This window comes from Thunnus thynnus, chromosome 1, assembly GCF_963924715.1.
Source record: "Thunnus thynnus chromosome 1, fThuThy2.1, whole genome shotgun sequence".
NCBI lineage: Eukaryota > Metazoa > Chordata > Actinopteri > Scombriformes > Scombridae > Thunnus > Thunnus thynnus.
The window spans coordinates 7,240,921-7,268,728 of record NC_089517.1 but is presented as its reverse complement, the minus strand read 5'-3'; the positions used below and the strand labels follow the sequence as shown (position 1 = coordinate 7,268,728).

Here is a 27,808-nt window from a genome sequence, read left to right as displayed (position 1 = left end):
AAAACAATAACATTTATTTATTGATTCATAGGTTATACATTTCATGATATAATAGCGATATATTATTATTGGCAAAGATACTAATCCAATTGCATTTCTATACATAAATACAAAATCTGAGGTAGGGCCTCAAAGATTGATGACAATGAAAATAAATAAATGCATTTCACATATATGATATATATATATATATTCTTTTTTTTTACATCTCACACCAATTTTAAAACATATTTGTTATATATCTACTCCCTATTTTTAAATCAAAGGATGTAATGGGCTGTTGGAGGCACATATCTATATCCATAGGCAGCAGTACCTCACATAGAACACACAGAAATATATGACATTACTCAAGTAATTAGAAATTTAACCTATGCATTCATAGGTCACACAATAAAGTGCCAAAAAGACACAACAGACATAACAATAGGAATACTGGTACCATATGAGACAGACAATAAGCTATTCTGTGGTGTTACTTTTGAAATACATACAATATTCTACCATTAGAGGACATCTATAAGGCCAATGGTTACCTGAAGATGTTTTGTAACGTATTGGCAAACATCGAGGAACACTACATGGGATATGAATGGCAGTATCTCAACCTCCTGTACGCAGATGACACATTCCTTTTTTCTTCTAAAGTATGTTTTCTGTTTTCACTACAACCCTAGTTAAAGTTCTCTTTCTTTGGTTACCTATACTGCCCAACGTTGACTTGCAGGCAAAGCGAATTACCTCTTACTTTTTTTTTGTTTGTTTGTTTGTTTGTTTTTTTCTTTCTTCCTCCTCTATAAGAAGGATAACAGCAACTCTCTGTTTCTTAACATTATGCAGAACAAAAAGCTCCTTAAAGTAAACATGCACGGACGTATAATATTGCAAGAGAAAGGACAAGGATTACTATACGTGGACATTGAGTTAGAGCAACACAAACTGCACATGCAAGCTCTATATTTTATGAAGCTATGCGGTTTTAACGGAATCCTAAGCCGATTTTTTTTCTCAAAACAAAAGCAGAGAAGCCTAGAGGAAATGGAAACACAGGGACACAAAACACAAAAAATTATAGCTACTTATCTGTGGCCCCTAGGGAAATCATTATAATCCATCTTGGGGCATAAAATAGCTTTTATCTTTCAAGTCTACAAAGAGCACACTCTCCATTACATCCAACAAATGATTTAAACCTGCTCCTTCTCCCGACCTTGCTTTCAAGTGAATGGTTACCATAGGATTGAATATCTTGGAGCATATCGGTGTTAATTTGTTTTACCCAGCTCAAGTTCTCAGTTGCAGGTCTGAGATGCTCACGTCCATCAAAAAAGAGAAAGAGGAGTTTCAGGCCGAGGCATCCTGGGGGGAAAAAAGTCCTGTAAATCTCCTCTGCTTCTTTCAGCAATCTACTCTGAGACTGGCCATGCAAACATCTGATTGACAGTTAAGTAAAACTAATACAAAGACAAACACACGCACACAAGCATACACAGACATACATTATTATCACGTTTGAACAAATAGAGCTAAATGCAAGTCTTAACAAAAGCAACACTCTGGAGCAAGCAAGCTATTTAACAACAGGACTTTTGTGCTCATTAATTGATTATGTTTTGTTTTCAAACCATACAACCTCTTAAATCATATCTGTGCTATTTTCATGTCAAGTTTATGAAAAGGCATGGCTTAGAGAAATAGTTAGGGAGACCCTTAAACCTCTGAGCAACTGTTATTGCATCCATACCTTCAGCTTCCATCAAAAACACTCAAGCCACTCAACAATTAAACACCTGCAGTGTTAAAAGCGTACTTAAGCCAGTCAGGATTTTGTGTCAACAAGGAAATGCATATCCAACCAGTCAAATTGCGGAAAGGGCTAATTGCCTCTGAGTGGATACATGGTGTTACTTTGAAGTTGATTGGTTGGCAGCCCACAAAAGTTGGCTGCCTGTCATGTCATATTTAAAGAGGCTGCAAAGTCAGTCGGACCGCCCGCTGAGCTGGACCGAACTGTTTCTTTAGGCTGCTGTAGTGTTACATCTGGAGAAGACATTTACGGCCCCCGCAAACGTTCTTACAGCTGCTTATTTGTGCTGATGAGTCTTAACAACACAATGTAAAGGGAAATATGTGCTAAATTACAGTACTTTGACTGATCCTGATGGACCGCAGCGTCAACGAGGCAACCAGAAAGTTGCTGAAAGCCTTTCATTTTCTGTATGCATAAAAAAAATTGGTCAGCGAGTCAATGATCAACAAACTGACTCAAGAAACAATAAAATTTTCCAGTGTATTACACTGCATTCAAACTGAGAATTTTTTGGTTAATCCTAATTATTATTTTCATTTAATTTAATTTAAACATATCGAAAAGCAAGATACTTGTTTTGGCACTGCACACAGTTGGTCAAAATAGGTTAAGTTAGTTGCACGACGTGTATATAATCATTGTAAGGCTTGTTTAAGCAAATCCCATGATGCTGCGTGAAGAACCCATCAGTATTTGAAATGGTCAGCAAGAAGCAAACATGCGGTGATGCACTGAGGTCATCGGAAAGTTGCATTTTGATTCCGACCTCTTGCAACACACTTCCACACACCCTTCCCGTTATAATTTAGCATTGTCATGGCTCTTCTCTCTGTTTCCTATGCACTGAATGCTATTATTCCCACAACTACCGGAGTAGTAGTCTGAATCGAGTATACCTGAGACCCTGTTTTCATGAGGACACACAGAGAAGCAAGAGGCATAAGTCTGAAATGGCAAAGAGGTCTCCGGAGCTCTACCACAAACAACAAGAGACAAAGTACACTTCCAGGAAAGAAAGAGGCAAATCTAGTCTAATCTTCATCTACTCACACATAGCAGCTGCTCCTAACATTGTAAGGACGTTACAACACACACACTTACTACTTGAAGATCTTTTTTTTTTTAAGATGTGTACACTTTGTACAAGATATTAGAGAAACATGGGGTTCAGAGAGACATGAACACACGCACACACACACTCAATCTCTGTCTTGCTAGCTCTCTCCTCTGCTGGAGGCTATACATATGTCTATTACTGTATATGAATATATATATTTCTATATATTTTATACTGTTACCCTATTGATGTAATGTAAAGATGGTTTTCACAAATGGCTTGACAGGTTCACAACACATACAGCAATAAATACATTGTCTAAAATATATGCACAGAGTGACTATCAGGTTGGGTTTTTGGGACTTAAAAATATTAAATGGCCACTTTATCACCTACTAAAAGAATGATAGACTACTCTAGTGGCTTCCTATGATAGGAATGTGCTACTTTACATTCTAGGATAATACAACAGGAATACGACTTAATAAATAGAGAAAGAGAGAGGGTATCACAAATGGTCCCTCAGGTTCAGAGAGAAAAATAGACCCAAGCTTCTATCAGACTGCAGAGTCATTCAAGGCCAAAGTGTATCTACAGAAAGTGGTAATCAGGATGTATTTGCTACTCTACTGGGACGTAGGAGGCACAAATTGCAGATCTTGTAATCTATTTTTGACAAAGCAATAGCGACTGAGCAGTTGCAAGTGTGAAAATACATATATACTGCTGGATAGGAACAAAATGTGATAATAGTGCATACAGTGGGGGATTTTTTTCTACTATTTTTATGAGGCAGTTGATATTATTTGTATTGCTGATGGAATTTTTGTATACAGATGGAACAAAACACAAATCCCCGCCGAGCTCGTTGAATAGTTGTTTCTCTGTCGCTCAATTTTCTTTTTGTTTTCCTGTGTCTGCTTGCACCAAGATGATTCATTATCTCTGCACACAAATATGACGGCACACACACACACACAAACACACATACACACACACACACACACACACACACACACATACACACACGACTCCATAGGGAGCAGCTATGGTGAGTCTAATATTGCAAGTGCAGTCTGAGCTGTGTCTTTTTATGACACAATTTTTCTCTTGGAATAAAGATCCCTGGAAAGGGTTCTGGTGTAATCAGTGGTCATGTGTGGGAGGCAATGATAGCCCATTAACTGAGTACAAAGCAGCAGCAGAGGAGTAAACTCCACCTGGGCACTCCACCCTCCTCCCTGAGAGAAGAGGGGAAGTGGTGAAGAGGAGGGGGGAGGAAAGGGAGCCTGTTCCCACATCCACGATATATGGAAGGAAGAGAGGAAGCAAAGGTGGTGAAGCACAGAGTAGAAGAAAAAGAGGCAGACAGAGGGAGAAAAAGAGGTGGAGGAGGAGTCGGTCTGAAGCGAGCATGTCGCCCTCCTCCCTGTGCCCCCTGCAGGTGGTGGGTGTGGTGCTGCCGGGGTGGCTGCTACTGGTAGGAGCCCAGCTGGAAGTCCTTGGGGGGCAGTTTGAGGCCCAGGGAGTTGGTTCCCAGAGGGTCGATCATGTTCTTGTAGCGTTCTCCACGGTGCTTCATCAGGAAGGGACCCCAGTCGGGCTGAGGGGAGCAGACCAGCTTCAGACGCTGCAGGAGAGAGGAGAGAGGAAACATGCAGCAGGTTGATATCAAGTCATAGATGTAGTGAGGGATGAGGCAACTATAGCTGGCTTGCCTTGCCCCTTTGTGTTGAACTTTTATGTGATTATAACATCTTTTGTAATTATTCTGATATAGGGTTTGTTTTTGTTTTTTGCAGAAAAGTGCAAAGCATAAAGGAAGTTTAAACAATATAAGATATTGCACAGACACTATCATAAATTAAGGTGGAGGTGGATAGAAACGGGAACTTGTCAACATTTATGAATCACTTTTATCCAAATATATTTATACACTGTGCCTCTCATTCCCCTATTCACACTCACAGTTACACACTTATGACAGCAAGCTACCATGCAAGCTGCTAGGCTAACCATCAGGGACAATTTGGAATCAGTGTCTTGCTCAATGACACTTTGACATGTTGACAGGAGGAGTTAAAGATCAAACCGCCAACCCTGCAATCAATCGACGAAACAATCACATAGAGTGAATGTTCAAGTGTTCCTTTGACTTCTGGTTTATGTTTATTAGCAGATTGCCCTAAAATATCAGCTAGTTAAGTGTGGCTCAGGAAGTAGAGCTTTTTTCCATTAATTGCTACTACTAAATTACTAAAGCTGAAATTACAGTATCCGCATCCACAAGTTCCCAAGGGTCCACTAGGGTCTGTGTGACATAAGTTTCAAAGGGTGTACGCGTAGGCTACGTGTGGACATCTGCACACCTGCAATTTGTTGTGTCCACGCAGACCTGTCCGCACCAGTCCATGTAGTCACAACGCTGTGCTCCTATAGATACCAATCTACTGCACATGTGTGGAACACGTCCACCATGGGTCCACCAGTTTTATATAAAAGACAACTTTCTTTAAAAACAGCTTTTCCTGTCTCCATCTTCCAGGAGCTGTCAGAGACCAGACTCCCCTGAACCTGAACCCGAACCCGAACCCAGCTGTCTGTCCTTGAAAAGCAATCAGTCGAAGCCCGAACCTCTTCTGTTTAATGACGGACTCTGCTGTCCTGAACAATGGAACCATCAGAGACAGAAAGCCCCAGAAAGTGGTATAAACAGAACAACTACCCATCCACTTGGGAGTATAAATGAAGCTTTACAGATATGCCTGTTTATATTTCATTTAGTGCAGAGAACCTCTGACAGTCCTCCAGTTTATGGTTCCTTTTTTTCCTTGTTTTCATTGTTAACCAGGTCCTCCAGTTTTGTACGTTTGTTCATAATAATGAGTAGTGTCTACAGACCTGCTGCACTCTAATGTTAAAACATTTTGTTTCATATTGTTCTTATTGTTGGCAACTTATTGATCCTGAGTGGATTTTACTGCACCGTCTTCGAGTTTTAATGGAAACGGTTTCATTCTGAATGCGTGGACTTTTATAAACTCTAAGGATTTTGTTACCGTGTCTGAATAACACTCTCTAACGTTACCTTATCATACAAACATAGGAACACTAAAATCCAAGCGTATTCATTGTGTAAGTTAACTACCTTAGCCCAGTTGCCTGGGATGATTTCCTTATTGAAGTTTCTGAAATTAAATCTGAACTGCAATCCGGGCCCTTATTAGTGAGCTTCTGCAGCATCAAATACAACTCAAAGCTCAGCTTTCCCTGCTGGATCCTCATGGTAGTTTAAAAATGTGAAGAAAGTTATTGGGCTACACCCCTTGCAAAATATCATCAAAACCTACGTGGGGTGTTTGAAGTTTTTTCTGCACAGCAGCACAACACAATATCAACTGAATGTAGGAGTGAAAACTATGACTACTTATTTATTACAGCCTGGCAAAGACAATAAAGTAAAATGTAAAGTTGGAGGATGGTCAATGGTGATTGAGGCTGCTGTCAGAACTGCTAAAGAGACGTCAGGACAGAAAGCCATGATCATAATCATCTATTAATCAGAGTATTTAAAAGGGACCCGCCGGACTCCCAGAAAAATGTCCATATTAATAGTCAGCCAGCAGCCTGCCTCTCCCTGCTAATGAGCAAAGGATGAGACTATTGATTTCTCTGACAGTGTTTGTGTGTGTGTGTGTGTGTGTGTGTGTGTGTGTGTGTGTGTGTGTGTGTGCGTGAAGTAGACAAAAACAAAACATACGTGGCAATGTCTCATCACGACTTCCTCTCAATTATTACCTCAATTATTGTGCCGGGGGCGAGGTACATCTTAATGACAAACATGATGGGGATCCAGATGACGGAGCAGATTACCATGAGCCATCCCAATACCATGGACCAGGTGGGGTAAGTGTAGTCCTCATATGTCATCACATTCCACTGGTACAGACTCAGTCCCAGGATGCCCTGCACAGACCAGGGAACACACGAAATGCATGTTAAATAAGATCTGTTACCTACTAATACTGCTGCAGCGTCTTTGAGCAAAGTCAATTCAAACCACACCGTTCCAGTGACGCTGCTCAGGTATACGGCTGTGATTTTAACTGAAAAGTACCCACATTTTTTAATTTCCCACTGGTACAAAGTTGTTTCTTGCTGCAAGAGGACACTACAGTTGAGAGTAAAAAGAGTTTCCTAGTAGCAAGAACTGCATTTTAAGAAAAAGAAAAACTGAAAATAATGAGTTCAATGACAAGGCATGTGAAATTTACTTGCAAGACGTACAGAAAAATGTGTAAAACAACCTGAAAAGCCAGAGAGAAAACTTTGCAACATAACCTGCAAATATACAGTATTTTAAAAACAGTAACAGTTTTTACGTTTCCTGTTTATATTAGCATTAGCAGCTATTTTGGCTGAGAGAATAACCCTATAATCACCTCTAGTTTTAGTATCTAACCTTCAGATTTCACAAATTCACTGACTGATTTACATGCAGGTATGTGTTGGTAATTATTGTACAAGCTTGCAAGTTGCGTTGCAGCTTCACTCACCTCATAAGTACTACTACATACATTTGGCTATTGCTTATTATTTCCACAAGTACAAGTGTATGTTGACATCAATGGTGGTACAAAATCTTCACAATATGATATACCATCCTAAAACTGTAGATAAAACCATTGAACAAATAACTAACATACATTGTATTGACCCAGATTTAAAAAAAAACAGTTGAGGTATCAGCTGTGGACAGACAGTTTTGTTTGTTTGGCTTTTTTTTGGTGTTTTATTCAGATGTTTTACTAAAAAAGTGACATTTTAAGGTAGTCCCCATATAATATTCACTGTTCATGTAGTATCTACAGTACCAGTCAAAAGTTTGGACACACCTTCCCATTCCCCATAACTTCCACTTCACTTAAATGAGAAAGTGTGTCCAAACTTTTGACTGGTATTGTAGATACCAGACATGAAGCTTCACCTTGTCTCATAACATTCAGTCAAACTAATAGTGGAAAAAAATCACATCACAAGTTAACGTGACGCTAAAACCACAGAGGCAAATTAAAGGGCTTACTTCTAAAGCCAGTTATGACTAAATTGCTTTTCCCTCTGCATTGTTCAATTGCAAAGCTTCAACCACAAAAGTAAAAATGATTTGTAGTTTTTAAGTAACAACACCAATTTCTTGTTAGATTGCTGCAGTCACACATTAGCCCTGACTGAACAATAAGAGTGGTTTTCTGCACTGAATGAGGACTGTACAGTAGATTTCCCCCCTCATTAACTGGATTGAACTCAGGATGCAAGGCTAGAGCTGTGTCCACTGTCCCATATAAAGAAGAAATAAGACCTTCCTTTTTTACTAAATGTGTGATGAGTACAAGAAAAGGACAAATTCTACTTCTTATCTACAGAACAGTTGGCTTACAGGAATTACAATAAGAGAAAGAAAAGGAAAACAGAACAACAGAAAAAAAAAAAGCAGACAGAAATAGATTAGCCCAAGGTTGTGCATCAATGAGCTCCCTGAGGATATCTGATCTCCCTCGAGAGCAGCAGGATGACCAGCTGGCCGACTGCTGCTCCATTTGTCATCGTCACCTCTTCTGCTTTGGTGCTACAGTGGTTTTCATTACAGATACTAACATTAATGCTGGCTAGTGTCCAACACTGACATGCTGGTAAACACCGTGTATTGGAATTTACAGCCCCTGCTGCACTGCATGTGAAAAATAAGTGGCCATTTTACAGAAAATGTGTTTTCTGGGGGGGGGGGGGAATATAGTTGCTCAAACTGTGTTGTTTACAGCAGCTAGCTGACGTCACGCTAACTACTTGGCAGTAACTATTTTGAAAAACACAAAAAAAAAAAACTTGTGACATGACAGGAATCGGGAAGAAGAAATAATTTTCGATTTCAGCGTAACAGGAGCAATTTCCTGTGCCCTGTTCCTTTCCAATGGCAAATCAATGAACTTGAAAGGCAGCAGTGGAAATGGAAAGATTTTCAGCTGTGCATGTCTGTGTGTGTGTGTGTGTGTGCGTGAGTCTGTCTGTCTGTCTGTCTGTCTGTCTGAGAATGAGATGAACAAAAACAAACATACCGTCAGAATGGTTGGAGTTACAAAGGCCCAGCAGATTCTCCAGAATCGGTTTGGCTGGAAACCAATCATCATTTCAATGTCCTCACAAAACCTCTGCAGACCTGCAGAGAAAAAGGATAAATATAAAAGAAGATAAATAAAATAAAAGAAGAGAAATGGGAGAAAGCCCCTGAGAGGAGGCAGAGAGTGACCTGCGTTTAATAAGCTCCCTTAATAAGGATCAGCAAATTCAATCCATCCTTGTGTGTGTGTGTGTGTGTGAGAGAGAGAGAGAGAGAGAGAGAGAGAGAGAGAGCATCAGTTTCTGTTGAAACAGCGAGGGAGCAGATGGCTTCATTCCTCTGCCTTTATTGACGTATAACAGTGAGCGACATGAAGAGGCAGAGTCACAATCATTTGAATATGTCACCTGTACTGATTCTCTGACAAACTGGAGGAGAGCAGTTTTCTTTGCTCCCTGCTAAGGGCTTCTGTACTCACACCTGAGCTGTCTGCCTGTGTGTGTGTGGCTTAGACGTTACAACAGAGACACCTAGTGGTCATGACTGGAATAACATAATGTACACAGGAGAATAAGGGAGGCAGGAGTTACTGTACAGCATAAATGACTTCTAGATGATCACCCCCTTACCACATATATGTAGTTAGGATAACAAAATCAGCTGTGTTGATTGTTTAGACTCAGATGTTTTTCTACTGAGCTGACACTAAAATCGAGAATGATGGAATTAATTTAAGTTTAGCAAATCATTAAGGGGGCACTCCATTCTCTGCACATGTAAATTTGCTAGACAAGCTATGCAGTCTGTGAAAACTGTGGGTATAATGTATTCTGTGGTTCTGGAGGAGCTTTGTCAAGTCTGAGAAAAATTAAATGACATTATCCGGGTATCTCATTCACTCTGGCAAACTACAAATTTTAAACAGGCGGTCACAAACTATTGGCACAGGCACAGTGGAGAGCAGTGGAGTGGAAGGATGTGGGTCATTGAGGGTCTAACAAAAGACATTATTAAGTTGCAAACAGGAAGTGTGGGCTTCAGTATTTTCTGAACACGGTCCATAAAAGTGACTAAAAGTCAGGATATGTTAGCCTCTGTGGGAAAAATTGTGAACTTTTTTCTTTTAAACTGTCTCTCGCAGCTTCCCCAACTTTACAGAAGTGTCATCCTAAATTACTGGACTGCTCAGGGTAAACCTTGACACCTCCCCTTCTTGTCGACTGGAGGAAAAGTCACTATAAATGCTTCTTAATAAAGAATTACTCTGCTAAACAAAATGGTTGCTCAAATTTTAAACAAATAAATAAAATGTATGATAAATAACAAATGTCCTGTCAGCTTTTTTAGACTGTTTTCCTGTAGCAGTTGTCTGGGACATTAGAGATGATGTGATAGTAGTTACCATATCTGACATTTAATGAAAGTGCCCAATACTGATCTGACTGATGGTTAAATCAAAGTAAACACCACAGTCAATGGTGGAGAAATTAGTCAGTTGATCAGTCCAACACATCTTGAACAAGATATCTTGACAAAAAATTGCCAAATTGCCATCAAATTTTGTCTCCATAAGATGATTCCTTATGATTTTTATGAACTCCTGCCCTTTCCTCAAGTGTCACCGTCACAATTTTCCATTGACTGAACCTTTGTTTCATAACAAAGAATCTCGAAAATAAATTGCATAAAGTGATTCCTAAGTTATGATGCCTACCTGACTTTTCCTCCAGTGTCACCACCAGGCCAAAATGTCCAAATGTTCAAAAGAAAAAACTAAATATTGGACAGATTATGATGAAATTTACTAAAGACGTTCATGCTTCCCGAAGGATGAACCTTTTCTAGATTGGAGATTAATTATCTTTCTCCTTTGTTTGTTTGTTTGTTTCCTTCTTTCTTTGTTTCTTTTTAATAATTGTATATTTGCAAACCAAATCTCCCTGAGGATTATAATAAAGTTACAGTTTAAGTTGATGTTTCCTATAGCGACACCGTCAAGACTAACAAGAACAAAATTGTCAGTATGTTTCATCAAACTTCCTTGTATTGTGAGATGTAACGAACATTATAACCTCTAGAGGCTGCTGGCAGGGCTTCAGACTTTAATTCTTGTTGGTCAAAGGTGATGTAATGAAACTGGAACAGCCATACTCACCATAGAGGTAAGAAATCCCCACCAGCTCGAAGATGGCGATGATGACCAAAGAGTAGGAGGCTGCGAATGTGTCCACCAGCTGCAGCATGTACATCCCACTCTGTCACAAACACACACACACACAAATAAAATATTACGACGATGATGCCAGGATTTATGTTAAAAATAACCTCCTTCCACCTCTGACTTGTCTGTGGTCATAAGTTTCACACTGACTTGTACCACATCATAAGGAATGACATGTGTGAATCCTATTTTAGGCTGGATTTTCCCCTCTGAAGATATCTGGAGGGATTTTAATAAGACTCATCCTCTCTTGTTCCACTCAGTGAGCCCGTCCTCTGAAGGCCGCGGCTTCACTTTACATGCAGAAATCTGTCGGTTTATTCCGAGAAAGAGTCGAGGGGCCACAGCTAAAACGTTTAAATTTCCCCGCTCAGTGTGGCATCAGTGTGTATAGAGATATGTGTATGTGTCTGTGTGTGTGTGTGTGTGTGTGTGTGTGTCTATGTGTGTTTGTGTCTGTGTCATACCTCTGTGATCATGGGAAATCCCAGGATGAAGAAGCTGGCGCAACAGACCAAGGTGAAGAGCGGTTTGTGCTTCCTCAAGTACTTGGGGAACTCGTCTGACACCGAGGTCACAATGGTCTCGATGGTGGCAAACTTGGATAGAGATGATGAGGAAGGAGGAAGGAAGGAAGGAAAATGTGAGGATAGGGGAGACAATGTGGATAAGAAAGAGAGTTTTTTATTTTTTCTGTTTCACCACACGTATGATGAAAGAAGACGCTGCTCAAAATTATTTAAAGGTTCTTAAAGGAAGTTAAATTTAAGAGTTTCAAGATAAGAAATCGTCTTAAAAAATCTGTTTTAAAAGCAGCCTCAGGCTAACTTTAGAAAACACATATCCCAGCAGATTCTAAGTGGCTGTCTTCACCAAAGAATTACTGAGATTTAGCCAATCAGGCCAGCATGCAGCAGCGTTTCATCTGAAAAACCCTCCAGTCAGCAGATTTACTTCATTTGAATCAGTGCTGCTGCTGTCAGCAATTCAGCGTCCAGTGTTGTGAGGCGTTCATTTTCAATTCATCCAATAAACACATTTTTACTGTAATTTCATTTATTTGCAAAACAAAATAAACAACATTATTCTAATGTTGAGTAGGAACAGATTTGAAAACAAATCAGCATAAAGAATTTAGATTGCAATGGAGAGACCTGACAGGTGGAGTCTGTCTGGAGATTAGCGAATGTAACAAGATGGTAAAAGGGGCTCAGGACCCACAGGACAGCACTGGATGAATATACAAACATGCAAATTGAGGGAGGTTGCATTTGTGGGTGTTTATGTGTGTGTGTGTGCACCGAAGAAACCCATTGGCACCGAGCTGTCTGCCACTTCTCCACTTCTCTCCTTCCTCCTGAGCTCCCAAAACTAATTTCCCCATCAACATCCCAAGTCTCTTACTGCCGAGCTGCTTTCTACAGCCCTCTCCTCCGAGCCACTGCTGCCAAAGCAAAGTAACGTCATCATTTACTGTTACTGTTGACTTGTATCTCAATGCATCTCTGTGCCCTCTGGTCCTCTGCTTGGCTCAGGAGCATCACTGGGCACTTGAAGGAGTTGATGTTTTATCTGGAACTGTTTGTACAGGATTGAACCTGGAGGTGTTTTGGGCTTAAAAAACATTCAAGACACTTAAGCGTTTGTTCGCTGAAGTTTCACCAGGAATAAATGAGTGCAGGAACTGGCACAATTAGAGTTCTGTAATTTAGAAGTAAAGCAGTAGGTTGTACCACAAAAAGTGTTAGCAAACAGTTGCTCACTTATACATTTATTTGTAGTCATTTTTCAGTCCAGCTGATGAATTTAAGTCCAATGTTCACTCTCTGTTTAGCTTCAGTTTGGTCTTCACAGACTCCTGAGGGAAATATGAATGCTCCACTTTTGTCATTGGCTAATTGCTATCTTTGTTATCTGCTATTTGGTGCTGGGGAAGAGGCAGAGCTTCTTTTTTCTGAAAAGCAGTTGCCTGCTGCTGCAAACGAGGTAGATGAAAGTGGAATTTGCGGGCATGAAAACCAAAACAATGAGCTAAAAGAGAACAAAAAGCTCTGTAAAGCTGGAGGGGGACTACAGAGCTGAGTAATAATTCTCTGTGGGTTTATATGAATGACCCCTTTCAGATTACACATGGTCATTTGATCTATTGTAAATGTAAACATATAGATTAGTACAGCTTTAAAAGTGTATTTATGTTTTTTTTTATTCTAACTGGGGCTGGATTTTGCAGCCAGATGTCATATCTAGCTGCTGCAATGACATGGAAAATGTACTCCTATGTATAATGTATGAAATAGCATAATTTGAACAACCTAATGAGATGTATCTGATGATGTAATGTCACATTTGGGAAAGGAAACAGCCCATGAATGTGTGCCTTCATGAGGAATAAAGATTAATAGGCTAAACATCTTAAAAATGAGCTTTCAGAGTAGCATCATCACCAGTGTGACAGCGAATACTTATACATTTTTACAATGTTTTATTGAAATAAATTGATCAATTTAACCCAAAATGGAGATATTAAAGCACAAGACAAATGTATTGTGAGATTGAATATGATAAATAAAGTAAAATTTAAAGGTTGTTATGAAGTTTATTTTGTGATTCCATTTAAAAATTCAGTGACTAATTCATAATATAAGGACAGAATAAGAACTAAATTAAATTTAATGATCTTTTTTTAATTATATTTAATGTCATTTAAATGCCAATTTACTTTGTCAATATATATTGTTTTTTAAAACTGGTCGATTTATCAGTCTATAATTATTGTGGTGGCACACTCCAGGCTCCACACCTGCCTCTAACCTCATGGAAATCAAACATGATGGCTGAAACTATTTTATTATTTTCACCATCACTTAATTATTCATTTAAATGATTGTTTGTGATCGCTTAGTGTATAAAATGTCTTAAAATAGCAAAAAGAAAATGCCATCATAAATCTCTACAAGCCAAGGTTACATCTCCAAACACTCAGTTTTAGAACTGTGAAGCTGTAACCATCTTCCTGAATTATGATGCACTTTAACTGTACTTTAATACGGCTCATCTTCAGTCTCGTTCTTTACTTAGTTCCCCTCACTCTAATCATACAGACCCCCCTCTGCTCAAGTAGCTGGAGACCTCCGGAGAGCTTCAGCTGAAATCAGTCACAGTAGGGGGCGCGTATGGATAATTGTGTTAATTGGGTCAATGTGTGCAGCGTTTATACATAGCGGGATGACGCTACTGAAGTTGAGTGTTTACTTTGGAGCAGATGAAAGTCAAGAGACTCTCGTTACTGAAGGAAAGACGTTAATGAAAGATGTTGTGAAACTTTGGGATAATCACTTATAGAAACACACACTGTTTGATGTTCAAGTCACATTGTGTTTCCTCACAAGCCGACAGCCAGAAAATGTCAGAATTTACAAGAAATACATACTGCACCAAGTTGTATGAATGATGATATTCATGGCTCTTACTCTGATCTGAGAATAATCTTAACCCTTAAACTAAGATTCCTACCCTTAGAGCTCCACTAATGAATATTTCTTATATTAATATTGAATCAAATGTGTAACATGAAAGTGGTTGTTTGCAGCTATGAACCCAGAGAGAATAATCACTTGATTCTTAGCCTCTTGTAGCTCATTATTTTTGGTTTACGGCACATTTACTATTCAGCAGTTTTCATGCTAAACCCACACCTGCCGAGCACCAAACGGCAGAAAAACAAAGTTAGCGACTAGCTGATGAAGAAATGAAACATCTAGCAATTAAAGAGCCGGATATTTTTTCTCAGGAACTGGTGGAGAGCTGAAAGGAGAGTGAATATTGGACTTGCAGTCATCAGGAGGACAAAAACATGACTATAAATGAATGCTATGTTGCTACTTGTCCCAAGGATGTGTAAATAGGCAACTGTTGTTTGCTACCATGATACCCATAATGATTTCATAAGGTGATAATATGTTAGCTGTGTATTTGCTAGCTTGCTGTGGAATTTTTCTGCCCCGACAAGCATTTTTGGAAAAACTACACTTGTTTGTTGTCACGCCCACAATAAGATGACAAAAGTACAACAATAAGCCTCAGACATATTTAGCCTAGCTTAGCACAAAGACTCAAAGCAGGGGGAAGCTGCTATCCTAGCTATGTCATAATTGAAAAAATATGCTCTTGAACAACTCCAAAACTGTCTTTACATGTTGTACTTGGTTCCTTTAATACAAGGAATATAGAAATGTAATTGTAAATTTAGAAACAGTTGGTAAAACCCAGCTGACAATGTTGTGTTGGAAGGTGTATTTTTTTCACTTTTTGTTTTACTTTTAAGAACGCTAGGCTAGCAGTTACCCCTAGCTTCCAGTCTTTGTGCTAAGTTAGGCTAATCACATTCTTGACATTCTTGAAAGGTGTCTGTACTGGATGAACAAAGATAAAATTGATATATTGATCCTCTTGTCTTAATCTGGGCCCTGTTTTTCTGATAGCATTTTAAGATTAAGATCATTTTAGTCCCATTGTAAATCTATAGGCAAAGATCATTTTAGGCTTAAGATGCTTTTGTGAAACGGGACCCTGATTAAAGGATACGGCCGGTGATTTTCTATATTGTTCTTATTGTCAACAAATCTAATGTGCAGAGCCAAACCAATGAATTCATCTATTTAGGGATAGAGATTGATGACCAGCGGAAGTTTAATGAGTGTGCTACTGTAAAGGTAACAAAAACTGCAACAGTGAATGTTCTTCTGTACGGTTTTAATGTTGATCGCTATGTCTTGCAACTGTTTTACAAGGCTGTCCTACAGAGCAGCTTGTCCTTTGGCCTGATTTGTGTGTTTGGTAAAATGCAAAATGCAAAACTAAGATAAATTGCAGTGCATGATCAAGATGGTGAGTGGGGTCATTGGGTGTGACCAGATGTCAGCTGTTTAAGGCCTCATTCTAAGTAAGGTTGAGCAAATCTTCGATGATCCTGCTCACCCTGAACAGAACAGGTTCCAACTAAGCTATCGGGGCAAAGGAAAGATTCGGCATAAGAACAAACAGGTTTAGCAAGTCTTTTGCTCTTTAAGCAATTAGAGTGTTAAGTGAGAGGAACAATACAAAACATAGGATTTGATGGTATTATGGCCAGGGCTATGTGCCATGGTAATCCTTATTTTATTAGTTGATTCTAATGCTGATGAAGAGTTTGTTTCTTAGGGATCATACAGTCCACTGTATATTAAGTATTTATTTGTCTACATTAGTGTGTGTGTCAGCGTATGCTAGAGCTGCACTTGGTGACATGTTCCTTTGCCACAAAGAGTGCGGTCACATTAGTTTGTTTAGAAATGGCTCCAAAGTCTAATAACTGCGACCATGTTTTATAGAAAATCAACAGCCATATCCTTTAAGATGACAAACTTTTCCAAACAAGCTTATTTCTTACAATTTTAGATACTGGCACCTATAGAGGGAATGACCAGCATAATATCCTTACTCTGGTAGATTTGAGCCACGTAAGGATAGAAATACACACACACACACACACACACACACACACAAACACAGAAGGAGCAGTGGTTACCATGGTATCCAGGCCAAGAGTCAGGAGCATGAGGAAGAAGATGATCGCCCAGAAAGGAGACAGGGGAAGTCTGGTAAGAGCCTCCGGATACACCACGAACGCTATGCCTGGACCTGACACACACACACACACACACACGCACACACACACACAGACAAATGAGGATCCACAAACATGGCAAGTAAAAATATGAGACTTGTGTAGGTGTGTTTCAGTGAGCAGTGTCAGCCTGCTGCTGCTGCTGCCTGCTGGTCTGGTCTCTTACCTTCATCTGCCACCTTCTCAATCGGTACCTTCAACTCATGTGCCATGAAACCAATGACCGAGAAGATGACAAACCCTGCAAATATACTGGTGGCACTGTTTGTACATGTCACTATAACAGTGTCTCTGCAGGAGGAAACGAGGAAAGAGAGAAACAGAGTCTGAATAAGCAAAAAATCTGCTTTACTGACTGCAAAAGTGCAGCAATTTTCTAAACATGCTACATGTAACCAGTAATATAGAATATGATAATGCTCTTTTATTTGATACAGGACATAACGGTCTTGTGTACACACAGATAAGAGATCCAACAGTGCCCTCTGGTGGCAGGAATAAAAACTGTCTGTGAATAGAGGGCTCTAAGAAGTGTTAGAAAGTGTTAGTATTATAAATTTACAGATGGTGTACGTAAGGGTGTGTAGTGTATTATGTTGTAAAAGTAATTTTCTTCACCTAGAGGGAAATAAAACAGACACAAGTAGTCTGACAAAACCACAAACTGCAGCCTCAAAAATAGAGTTGAATCAATATGTCTCTGAACTGAACTAAACATTAAAATCTTCAGATGTTTATGTTAGTTATTTCAATTTTATACGCATACATGGTTGTTGTATGTACTTTTCAGATCCTTCAGTTGCTGCAGGAAAAAAATATGACTGCAAGCTCTACACACAACAATTTTCTATATATGTGTATTTTCTAAAAGAAAGAAAATCTTATTCCACCACACAAATGTTTTACAGTATGTTCATATGTTTTGGGCTCAGTGTCAGTGTGATCAATACAAGATATTTATATTTCAGTGGTTTTAAACACAGTGGGGAGATGCTTAAAGTGAAAGAAAATGAAAGAAACACTGAACTGCTGGCTGCGAAGAGTGACATTTATTATTGACATTTCTATCAGATACACAGATACAGTAACGTGTGTCTATGGTGACAGTTTTAATTCGTTTGCCAGAAGCATAGTTTACCTTTTGTGTGTTTACCTGTAGCAGTTATTGTGGAACTTATTGTAGGAAGAAAGAGTGATGAGGCCTCCCCAAGCAGCCGACAGAGAGAAGAAGATCTGAGTGGCTGCGTCTTTCCACACCTAACAGAGGAAGACAGACAGAGCTGCAGGTAAATGACAAACACTTGGAAGATTTTTTGCAGTTTGGAAATTTAGCTTTTTATGGAATTTAACTAGCAAGCAGCAGGTACCTTTGCATCATTGAGTTTCTCCCACTTTGGTGTGATAAAGTAAAGGATGCCGTCAGCAGCTCCAGGGAGGGTCACTCCTCTGATCAGCAGGATCACCAGCACCACGTAGGGAAATGTGGCTGTGAAATAAACCACCTGACCAGAGAAGAGACGAGATCAGGCAAGATGGACGAGAGAAAAAGAGCAAGAATGGCACAAATAAATGTGATAACGAAAGCAAAAACTTGCATAATAAAAGAATACACTGGAAATCAGGTGGTGCTAAAAGAAGCATAGTTGCTTGTTTACATTTGCATGCCTCCTTTTCTGCGTACAATATGTTTCTGATTCACAGAAAAATAGTATAGTGTGAAAAAGTTAAACTTGCTGTTTCTGTGAATAAAAACACTCTAAAATCAAATAACAGTAAATATTTTAGGTGACATGTTTTTGAGTGATTGCTTCCTGTAGGTGTTAGTTTACATTATTCTTCTCACAAGCTCAGGTTGGGGTGTAATGCAACAATGAAGAGTTTTAGACTGTACCTAACAATTACTTTTATATTAATAAATCTATTATTATTTTCTTGATTAATCATATTGTCTATAAAAAGTAAAATATTTCCATTATAATTTCTTAAAGCTCATGGTGACATCATCAAATGTCTTATATTATCTGATCTACAGTCCAAAGTCTAATAATGTTCAGTTTACAATCATGTATGACACTTAAAATCATCACATTCAAGAAGCTGCAAGCAGAACATTTTTAGTGTTTTTGTTTAAAAATGACTAAAACAATTATTCGATTATGAAACTAGTAGGCGATTAATTTTCTGTCAATTATCGATTAATCGTCGAAGCTTTAAAGGTAGCCTTGACTCACAAATAAATAAATACACACTAATAAATAACTAATTCAGGTGAGTAAATGTTCACTATCATGGACGTATCTGTCTGTGTGACCAGCAGTTAGGTTGATTTTTTTTTTTTTTTTTGATTATAAAATATGCAAACCACTGACTCCTGAGTGTTGCCACAGCAGCAGGGTGCATGTCACCTCTCTGTCCAGCAGAGGGCGCTATGCTACAAGATTTAAATCTGATTAATCTGGAACACCTGGATGCATTCGCCTTTAAAATGTGTCATGTCCTGCATGTAGTGTATCTTCCACACTATGAGGGATTGTCACTTTGATCAGATGCTGTTAATTCAATATGGCAAGAAACCCAGACTATATTTTTGTAAATGCTGAAAAAGTTCAAAGTAAAATTCCATTTTTTAAAAATGATATTATAGCAATTATAGTTTTTGATTTGACAGCATTTTACCTAAATACTAATCAAATCAGAAACCTTTCAAATCCTTTATTAAGTCTATTTAAGCCGTATTTGAGTAGAGACCATTTCTTTACTAAAAAAAAAACAAAAAACTTCACAATAAAATAGGTTTCAACAAAATCAAAGTTTGTGTTTGAGATCATCAAAGTCATCAAACTGATATTGAAAGAACTACAATTAAAGTTTTTCCAGATAGATTAAAGATTCAATATTGTTAGACTCAGAGATGAACAAATCCAAGTACTGTATGAACTTGGAACTGGATCTAAACTGGAACCAGCTATCAGAACACAAACCTATCAGCAACATTCCCTTTTACTGGTTGTGAGAACTGCTCAGTATAAACATCAGTGGATTCTTTGCTGACCAGCAGAGCTCACTTCTTGTATGTTACACATATCATCACTAGGGGGCACTTTTATCTCTGCATGGAGAGGAAGCCTGTGATGATATGAAACTGAAATTGTTCTGCTGCTGGCAAACAGTAAAAACATGTGAAGAGATCAGATGATTAATTTATAAAGTTTGTGTGCTTTCTTACCTTTCCTGATGACTTGATTCCTTTGGCTAAAGAGGCGTAGACGATGATCCAGGCCAGGAACAGACAGCCTGCCAGAGGCCAGCGAATGTCTCCAGGATATTCAATCCCTTTGGAGATGTGCAACACATTGTACCTGCATGTGTGAATCAAACAGCAACACTCAATAAACTGCAACATAATGTACGCTCCAAAATTCTTCATTTTATCAAGTAATTTATGTATATTATTGAGGCTAATAAGCCTTAATTTTCCTAGAATAAGTTAAAAAAAAGATTCTGCCAGTGCAGTAAGATTATTTCAGCTTGTTTCCAACACAAATCAGGTCTCATTTTTCTTGATTCTAGTGTAGAGAGCTGCTTTATTCTTCTCCTGTTCAAGATGCTGCACACTTTCTCTAGAATGTAACTAAGACAAGATCTCCTTGTTTTGTATTTTCTGTTCACTTTGTACCTTTTATTAGAAATAAAGAATTTTACTGAACAGGCAGATTAAACTTTTGTTTGAGATTTTTATGAATCAATGAACCAATTTTTTTTTTTCCAAGATGTCAATTTTTTGTTGAACATTATCTTTTTTTTCCACACGTGCTTTAAAGTTCATAATTTGGTGGTCTTTTTCTTGACCAGGGATTTAGACACATGGCTCTGTGAAACACTTTAAGAAGCAACTGTGCAGATTTCAGTTTTTAAAAAAAAGATATAATCATAAACATTATGATCAGACCTTGTCTTTATTCATGTTTGCTGCTGTTTTAGATGATATTTTAAGTTTGGTTGCCTTGGACTTGTAATTTCTATCACCTGGTTGGCTCTTCACAGGCATTTAGGAGATTCAAGGTTTACACAAGGACAAGAACAGAATTAAGAGAGATGAGAGCAAGATCCCACCAAACACAGAGAAAAGTGTTTAATTTAAAACAGTCTTGTCTTTGACCCTGGAAAAACTATGAGAAGAGTAACTAAGAAAAATGTTGCATTTTATTCTCCAATCTTTGGATATAAGAAAATGAGACCTGTATACCAACATTTAAAGGCCTAATATTTGCTTCTAATTCATGTAAATCCTACTTAACACTGCAGTTTTCATCAACCAGAAGCTTCACTCACTTGAAGTACTCCTCACTGGGGCTGACGTAGGTCTTGTTACCGTCCACAGTCATGTTCAACAGTTTCGTCAGGTTTCCCACAGTGTTAGCAGACAAACAGAAAGTGGAGTTCTTGATGGAGGTGATGTTTCTGTCCCGCAGGATGCACGTGTCTGTTCCAATCAGAAACCAACACACATCAACTGGGAGAAGATTGGCAGAGTGTTGCCGTGGGACAGAACTTACTGTCCGCTCAGGTTTTCACAATGAGAGTAAAGCGGGAGGGGAACAGATGGATCTGATCTGGAGTAAAGGAGGACTGACGGGAGGCTGCTGCAACAGGAAAAGACCTGGAGACTTGTAGCATGGAGCCTTAGAACCGGACCCAGCCGTGTTAGATTTGGATTTTTGTTCTTTTAGATATACAGACAGAAATTATTATAGTGAATCTGTGCTTTGATCCAGATACTTTCTAAAATAAAGACAAGAAAACTAGTTTTTCTTTTTTGTGCACCATTTTTCATGTAGATACAGCAGACAAACTCCGCAAACAAAATCTGTTTTTATGCTTTTTATATGACACAGTGAAATGAAAGCACATAAGATGCAGATAATATGACGGCTATGTCGCACAGTTTGTTCTAAATTCAAGTCAAAATACTAATTAAATTTGAAAATAACTAAGTTTTTTTGTAATTAAATGGGGTTGACAAAAAGCAAAATGACCCAAACTCAGACAAAAATACAGCCTAAACACGTATCACCTCAGTCAACATCTTTTTGGCACAAAAGTGCTAAATTATAAGACACACATAGTGTTTATAATTTCTGCAGAGCTGCTGTATCACATCATAAAGGTGTTAAAATTAAAATTTCCTCCTCACTACATGTGCAGGATATACACATATTAATAGGCCTATATTACAGGTTCCATAATGCATTTAAACATTTCTATTTTTATTAAATTTTCAGTTATCTTTAATGATTTTGTTGTCATTTTAACATATTCTTGTTGCCAATATTCTGCTGTATATTATTTTCCTTATTTGTGAGATTTACAGGGAGAGAGAGAGAGAGTCAGAGTGGGAGAGAGACTACTGTGTTGAACGGGCCTGTAGTTCGTGTTGCAGCCAGCAGGGGTCAGTGCCGGGTTCACTGCAGCACTGCAGCAGCTCAGCCTGTACAGTAAATTTGTCAAGCAAGCAGTTTTTGTGCTGAATTCACAGAATCGCTGAAGGCAAATATTACACGAAATGAACCGAATTTCGATATTTATTCGATGCAGATCGACGCCAAACACCTCCGAGTCCCCGCTCTCACGTTTCCTCACAGTTAAAACATGATTTAATCAACATTTTCATTAAAAATCAGAGCAAAAAAGGACTGCTTCAGCTGCACACTGCTGCCTCAAATGAATATAAACTGACATTATAAGACTACAAATGAATCGAAATGATTAAAAATATTGAATTTCTTGTCACACTGAGGCCCTCCTCACGTATTATTGGCCTGTATCGTCAAACAGACACATGAACTGCTCTGGATTTAAAGTGTTGAAAGTGAAAACACCGCAGAGATCACAGGTCAGGATTCATTATACCGCAGGACACCTCAGCTGAGGGAGCCATGACGCATTGCGCATTGTGGAGAGAGAGGTGCTTTTGGTGTGTTAGTGTGTGTGTGTGTAACTGTGCGTGTGTGTGTGTGTGTGTGTGTGAAGGTGTGTGTCTTACCTAACAGCAGCATGTCTTTGTCCTTACATTCCACCGTGTTCCACTCATTCCTACAGTTAGCCCATGGCAGTGAGCCCTTCAACGAAGCGAACAGGTAGTACAGTGTCCAGCACATTATAATATTATAGTATATGGCTATCAAGACAGATATTATCAACATGGCAATCCCGCAACCTAAAATAAATAAATGAGACGAAATATATAAATTACTCTTAAGGGAAGTAGAGACTCGTGGTGATAAGAAATGAGTTTTTATTTGTGATTTTTTTTTCTTTTACTTGATTAGTTGTGGCAGTTTACCTTGCAGAGCTGGGATGCATTTCCACACTGATACGGGCCCCTGGCTGGCAAACTGGCCCAGAGACACCTCCAGTAAAAAGATTGGGATCCCAGCAATACCCAACATTGTCAGGTAAGGGATCAAAAAAGCTCCTGCAAGGAAATGAACAACAGGCTACAGAACGCAGTTTAAGAGACAAAACAAAAAGCCTGAAAACATCAAAGCTATTTCTGGAAATTAGGATACATGTAGCCAGCACGTGTGTGCGTCTCATCTGCTGACTTTGATATTTAAACAACACACAATACGGATCATTACATCGATTAATTAATAAAAAAAAAAAAAAATCAAATCATCAGTTATCCGTAAATGGGTTCGAGCATATATCACTAAATCAATAATAATAATAATAATAATAATAATAATAATAATAATAATAATAATAATAATAATAATAATAAGAGGAAGAAATACAATACATTATTATTATTATTATTATTATTATTATTATTATTATTATCATTGACAGTTTTAATTATGACGGTGATACATATTTTGGATTTTACAGGTACTTTTTATTCTTATTTTTAGACTATTTCTTTTTGTCCGTTTTTAAATAAAAAATCATAATAATAAAATCTTGTCTCGCTTGGTTAAAGGCCTGCACTATTTAGATAATTAATAATTTCATAATTTCATAATTTAAACCCTGACTTAAATCTGTTTTTTTTTTCAAAAAACAGATTTTTCGTTTGTTCTGTGTCAGTATTCAAACCATCGACCTACAACTCTTACCTCCACCGTTTTGGAAGGCAAGATAAGGGAACCTCCACACGTTTCCCAGTCCCACAGCATAGCCAACCATGGACAGAATAAAATCCAGTTTATTGGACCAGTTTCCTCTGGCCTTATTCTCATCTCCCCCATCGTCATCATCGTCATCCTGAGAGGAAAAAACATGTTTTTTTTCTTTTTAAATCTCCAACATAAAACCCCCAGAATCCTAATTAAAGCATTTAAACATCACATAAAGCATTGAGACTGGGCCTGACAGGCTACTGCTAGAGATTTAATAACCGGAATTTATGAATGAGTGAACAAAAATGTTTAGTCAGCGACCAACAAAACGCATCATTCTTATTCCTGAGTTTTCCTGCTCATACTACCTTAGCAGGACCCTGCCAGAGACATTTTATTAACATAAGAGCATTATTTATTTCATTTAAAAATACAAAATAACTGAAATTACTTCTATCAGAGAATTTAAACTGTTTTTCGGTGCAGTTAACCTCACTAAACTTATTCTATACTTTAATATTACTGGATTTCCTCCTCATGCTCATTTCTTTCACAGTTACAGATGCGTTTCACCGTCAGAGCTCAGCATCAGCTTTCCACTGACAAACCTATATATAAAACTAATCTTTAACTTTACTTATAGATTCAATATTGGTACCAAACTGCTTGAAATGACATCCTGAACCTCAGATGCACCAAAAACTTCGTTAATGACCAATACTGATGAAATGGGAGGAAACCGAACAAAAAAAATTGCAACAGCACAAATTCCTGATGCATGAGTATTCAGTCATAAACAACACTATACAGGGGAATGTGTGTGTGTGTGTTAGGGGTTGGGGGTGTTGGGGGGGGGGGGGGGGGTGGCTGCCCCCTCGCGGGGATTGGAAACAATCCGCAGCCTCATGTAATACAGTGCTGTCTATCAGCCAGATAACACCTGGGCTTCTGGGCCTTACCAAGCGTGTCTGCTGGGAGTAAGGAACACCGAAAATATCGCGAGAATAACAATTACTGAATCATGTTATTATTCTAACTAGGAATTAAAAAAAAAAAAAAAGCATCACTAATTTAGCAGCAACGCTTTATTTCTGAGAAGAGAATTAATGTCGTTTCATTCAGGACTTATGTTCCCTTTAAAATAATTCATCACACTGATCAAATAATAAAGATCCTACTAGCATATTCTTTCCTCTCTACATCCACGATTTTTAGGGCGACATAAGGGAGATCGACAGTTAATCAGATCGGTGCAGGGGGGGGATACCTAACGGGACAGCCCAGGGCTGCGCAGAGCAGGGCAGGGACGCCAAACAGCTCGTGATCCACCCAAAATACAGACTGTACATGCAAGAATTCAGCCAACATACTGATCTGCTACACAATTTATACAGAACACAATGCGTGACTTACATCAGCCAGGGTCATGTGGCTTTACTTTAACACAGTCTGAATCAAAATTAAATTATTCTTTCTTAAAATGATAATAATATACTAGAGACATTATGAACGATTCGTCTACATAATCTCCTCGTAATGGATGTTCTTTTTGGGTTGTGATCCGATTATCTGAAGCCACAAGCATCCGATTCCGCTCAGAAGTTGACAGGCTACAAATTTGTTTTAAAAAATCTCACATGTGTGCAGTAACTAAATAACAACCCAGCGCCTGCAGAATCACATTTAATTATATGGCATTATCACAGACTGGATTTCCCTCTTTCACTCCATCACAGACCAACAGCACTGATCTACTAAAGCTCTGCATGGCGCTGGGAGCTCCAAGGGGTTTGCACTTTCCCGGTTTTGGAGGCAGCAGGTTAATCCAGTCAGCTTTCTTATCAGCGACTCACGGACACATCCACACCGCACCTGCCCCCAGCAGCACTGGCTCTCCGACCCGCTCTGCTATCATCAGACCAGCCGCTCTCCGTTAAGGAAACGCTTCATTTAGCTGACTTACCCCCGCCAAGGTGCCGGGCTGAACAGACGTGTTCCCATCTGTTCCCAGTATGATGGTGGTCTGGCTCATGGCCGTCCAGTTGCCTGCAGTGTTGTTCTGCTCTGCGGTGGCCCGGAGCGGGTCGCCGTACTGGGCGGACCCCCCGCGGACAGAACCAGCAGAATCCTTCCTGAAGGCCGAGTTGGCGGCCACGGATCCAGGCACCGCCGGCGCGGTGTTTTTAAACGTCCCATATGCTTTATTGCTCTCCGATTCTCCCGGTTTATTTTCCGTGGGACAAAAAGTTTTGTTCTCATTGCACGGAAGAGGCGGCTGAGGTGCCGGGTGATGGTGAGGGGCGGGCGGCGGGCACGCAGCCGCGTTGTCCGGTTTGTTTGCTGTAAGTCCCGCAGCTCCGTCGGGCTGCTGCGTCGGGATGTAGCCGGTAGGAGCGCTGGCCGGTTGTTTGGCCATGTCTCTCTGGTCAGAGAAATCCTGGAACATGGGAGTGACAGATCAGCAAGACAAAATGCTACAGAGCGGCAGAAACCGTGAAGCTGTGAAGCTGCTGCAGCCCATCTCTGCTCTGAGACTAGAAATGTTGAATTCTGTTTCTGCAACGTTTTTCTGCAGCATGTTGTGGCTCTAGCTGCTCTACAGTTTCAGCTCACAGTCTACCGGGTATGTTGGGAGTGTATGTGTGTGAGTGCCTGTGTGTGTGTGTGTTGGAGGGAGGGGGGTTGCTTTGCTTCTCCAGTTCTCCCTTTCTGCAAGATTCTTTAATTTTACGCCCCATTTCCCCCTCATGTCATTCAGCCACACACATCCACTGATTTTTATGGGCAATAGACAAGCTGCTGTGGGTCTCTCGGCAGCTCCGCTCTCCCCGGCAGGCATGCTAGATCGCCGGCTTTACAGCAGTGAGCGGACCGGGGGCGGCGGAATTACAAATGACTCCCTGAAATTTAGCTTTGAGGGTGGGGGTGCGGGAAAGCGGCCAGAAAAGCAACGAGAATCTAAAAAAAAAGGAGGTTCAAAAAACAGTTGATTGATTAATGCTTAGCTGTGTTGTTAATTAGAGGAGGAAAAATAATTGCACCTGGCTGTAATCTCTTCTGTTTCAATGGAAAACGAATTAATAAAACTTTCTTTCCAATTTAAACCTTTAAAAACAGTCATATTACAGAAAGAGGAAAAATGGTGAAAGAATGAAGTTAAGTGCAGAAAGTTTTTAATGTGGCAGCAGCTGCATTTCAGCACCACGGACAGCGCAAGTACCTCGACATGCCAAACTGCGTTAAAAAAAAAAAAAAAAAGTATCAAATTAATATTAAAACAGCTCACAACGAGTCCATAATACAGTTGAAACCGCAGGTGGAAAAAAAGAGTAAAGATAATGTTTTTAGACACTTACCATTTTTGCAGAGCTCTGGTGGCAGGCTGGAAACAGCTGTAAAAAGACAAGAGAGGACTGGAAGCGGACTGGTTGTAGCCGCGCAAAGCACCAAGTGCAAAGCTTTTCTATAGCTCCGTGGCTCCGTGGGAAAGACCTGGGTTTGCGTCAGTGCAGAGCAAGGTGCCCTTCGCGTGACATTTTCTTGATAATAGGACTTTGATAAATCATTGGCCTTGGATTCGGATTTTTAAAGGGACAACTGGCGCCAACACGACGGGGGGGCGCGTGTATGCGTGCGTGAATCGTGTGCGTTCCTGATTACGCACGGTGCATGCGTGAGCGCTGGACGTACTCTTACAAAGATGATTAATACACTTGTCTCCAGGGATGTGTAAGATGCTTACACACGTACACAAAGGCATCACACTCACACAGAGACACACACACACCTCGTTTAGGATAAAGATTTCCAGGTTCAGGC

At 39.4% G+C, this 27,808-nt stretch overlaps 1 protein-coding gene across 1 annotated transcript; it reads right to left on the bottom strand.

The window, feature by feature from the left end:
* slc6a5 (solute carrier family 6 member 5) lies at window positions 1-27,618 on the bottom strand. Its single transcript, XM_067571672.1, has 15 exons — window positions 25,953-27,618; window positions 23,987-24,134; window positions 23,212-23,343; window positions 22,912-23,085; window positions 21,201-21,351; window positions 20,095-20,227; window positions 18,236-18,370; window positions 18,022-18,125; window positions 17,035-17,159; window positions 16,770-16,882; window positions 11,671-11,802; window positions 11,138-11,237; window positions 8,981-9,081; window positions 6,666-6,833; window positions 1-4,497 (listed from the first exon to the last, which is right to left on the bottom strand). The coding sequence occupies exons 1-15, from the start codon at window positions 26,433-26,435 to the stop codon at window positions 4,342-4,344; spliced, it is 2,355 nt and encodes a 784-aa protein (XP_067427773.1). The 5' UTR covers window positions 26,436-27,618; the 3' UTR covers window positions 1-4,341.
* Window positions 27,619-27,808: the final 190 nt, after the last annotated feature.

Bases quoted from the DNA above. Each gene is read 5' to 3' on its own strand.
- slc6a5 (XM_067571672.1), bottom strand. From the start codon at position 26,435: ATGTTCCAGGATTTCTCTGACCAGAGAGACATGGCCAAACAACCGGCC. The intron at 6,834-8,980 runs GTATGTTTGTTT...TGGTCTGTGCAG, and splicing joins TAACTCCAACCATTCTGACG to GGCATCCTGGGACTGAGTCT. The intron at 4,498-6,665 runs GTAATAATTGAG...TCTCTCCTGCAG, and splicing joins CCCCCGGCACAATAATTGAG to CGTCTGAAGCTGGTCTGCTC.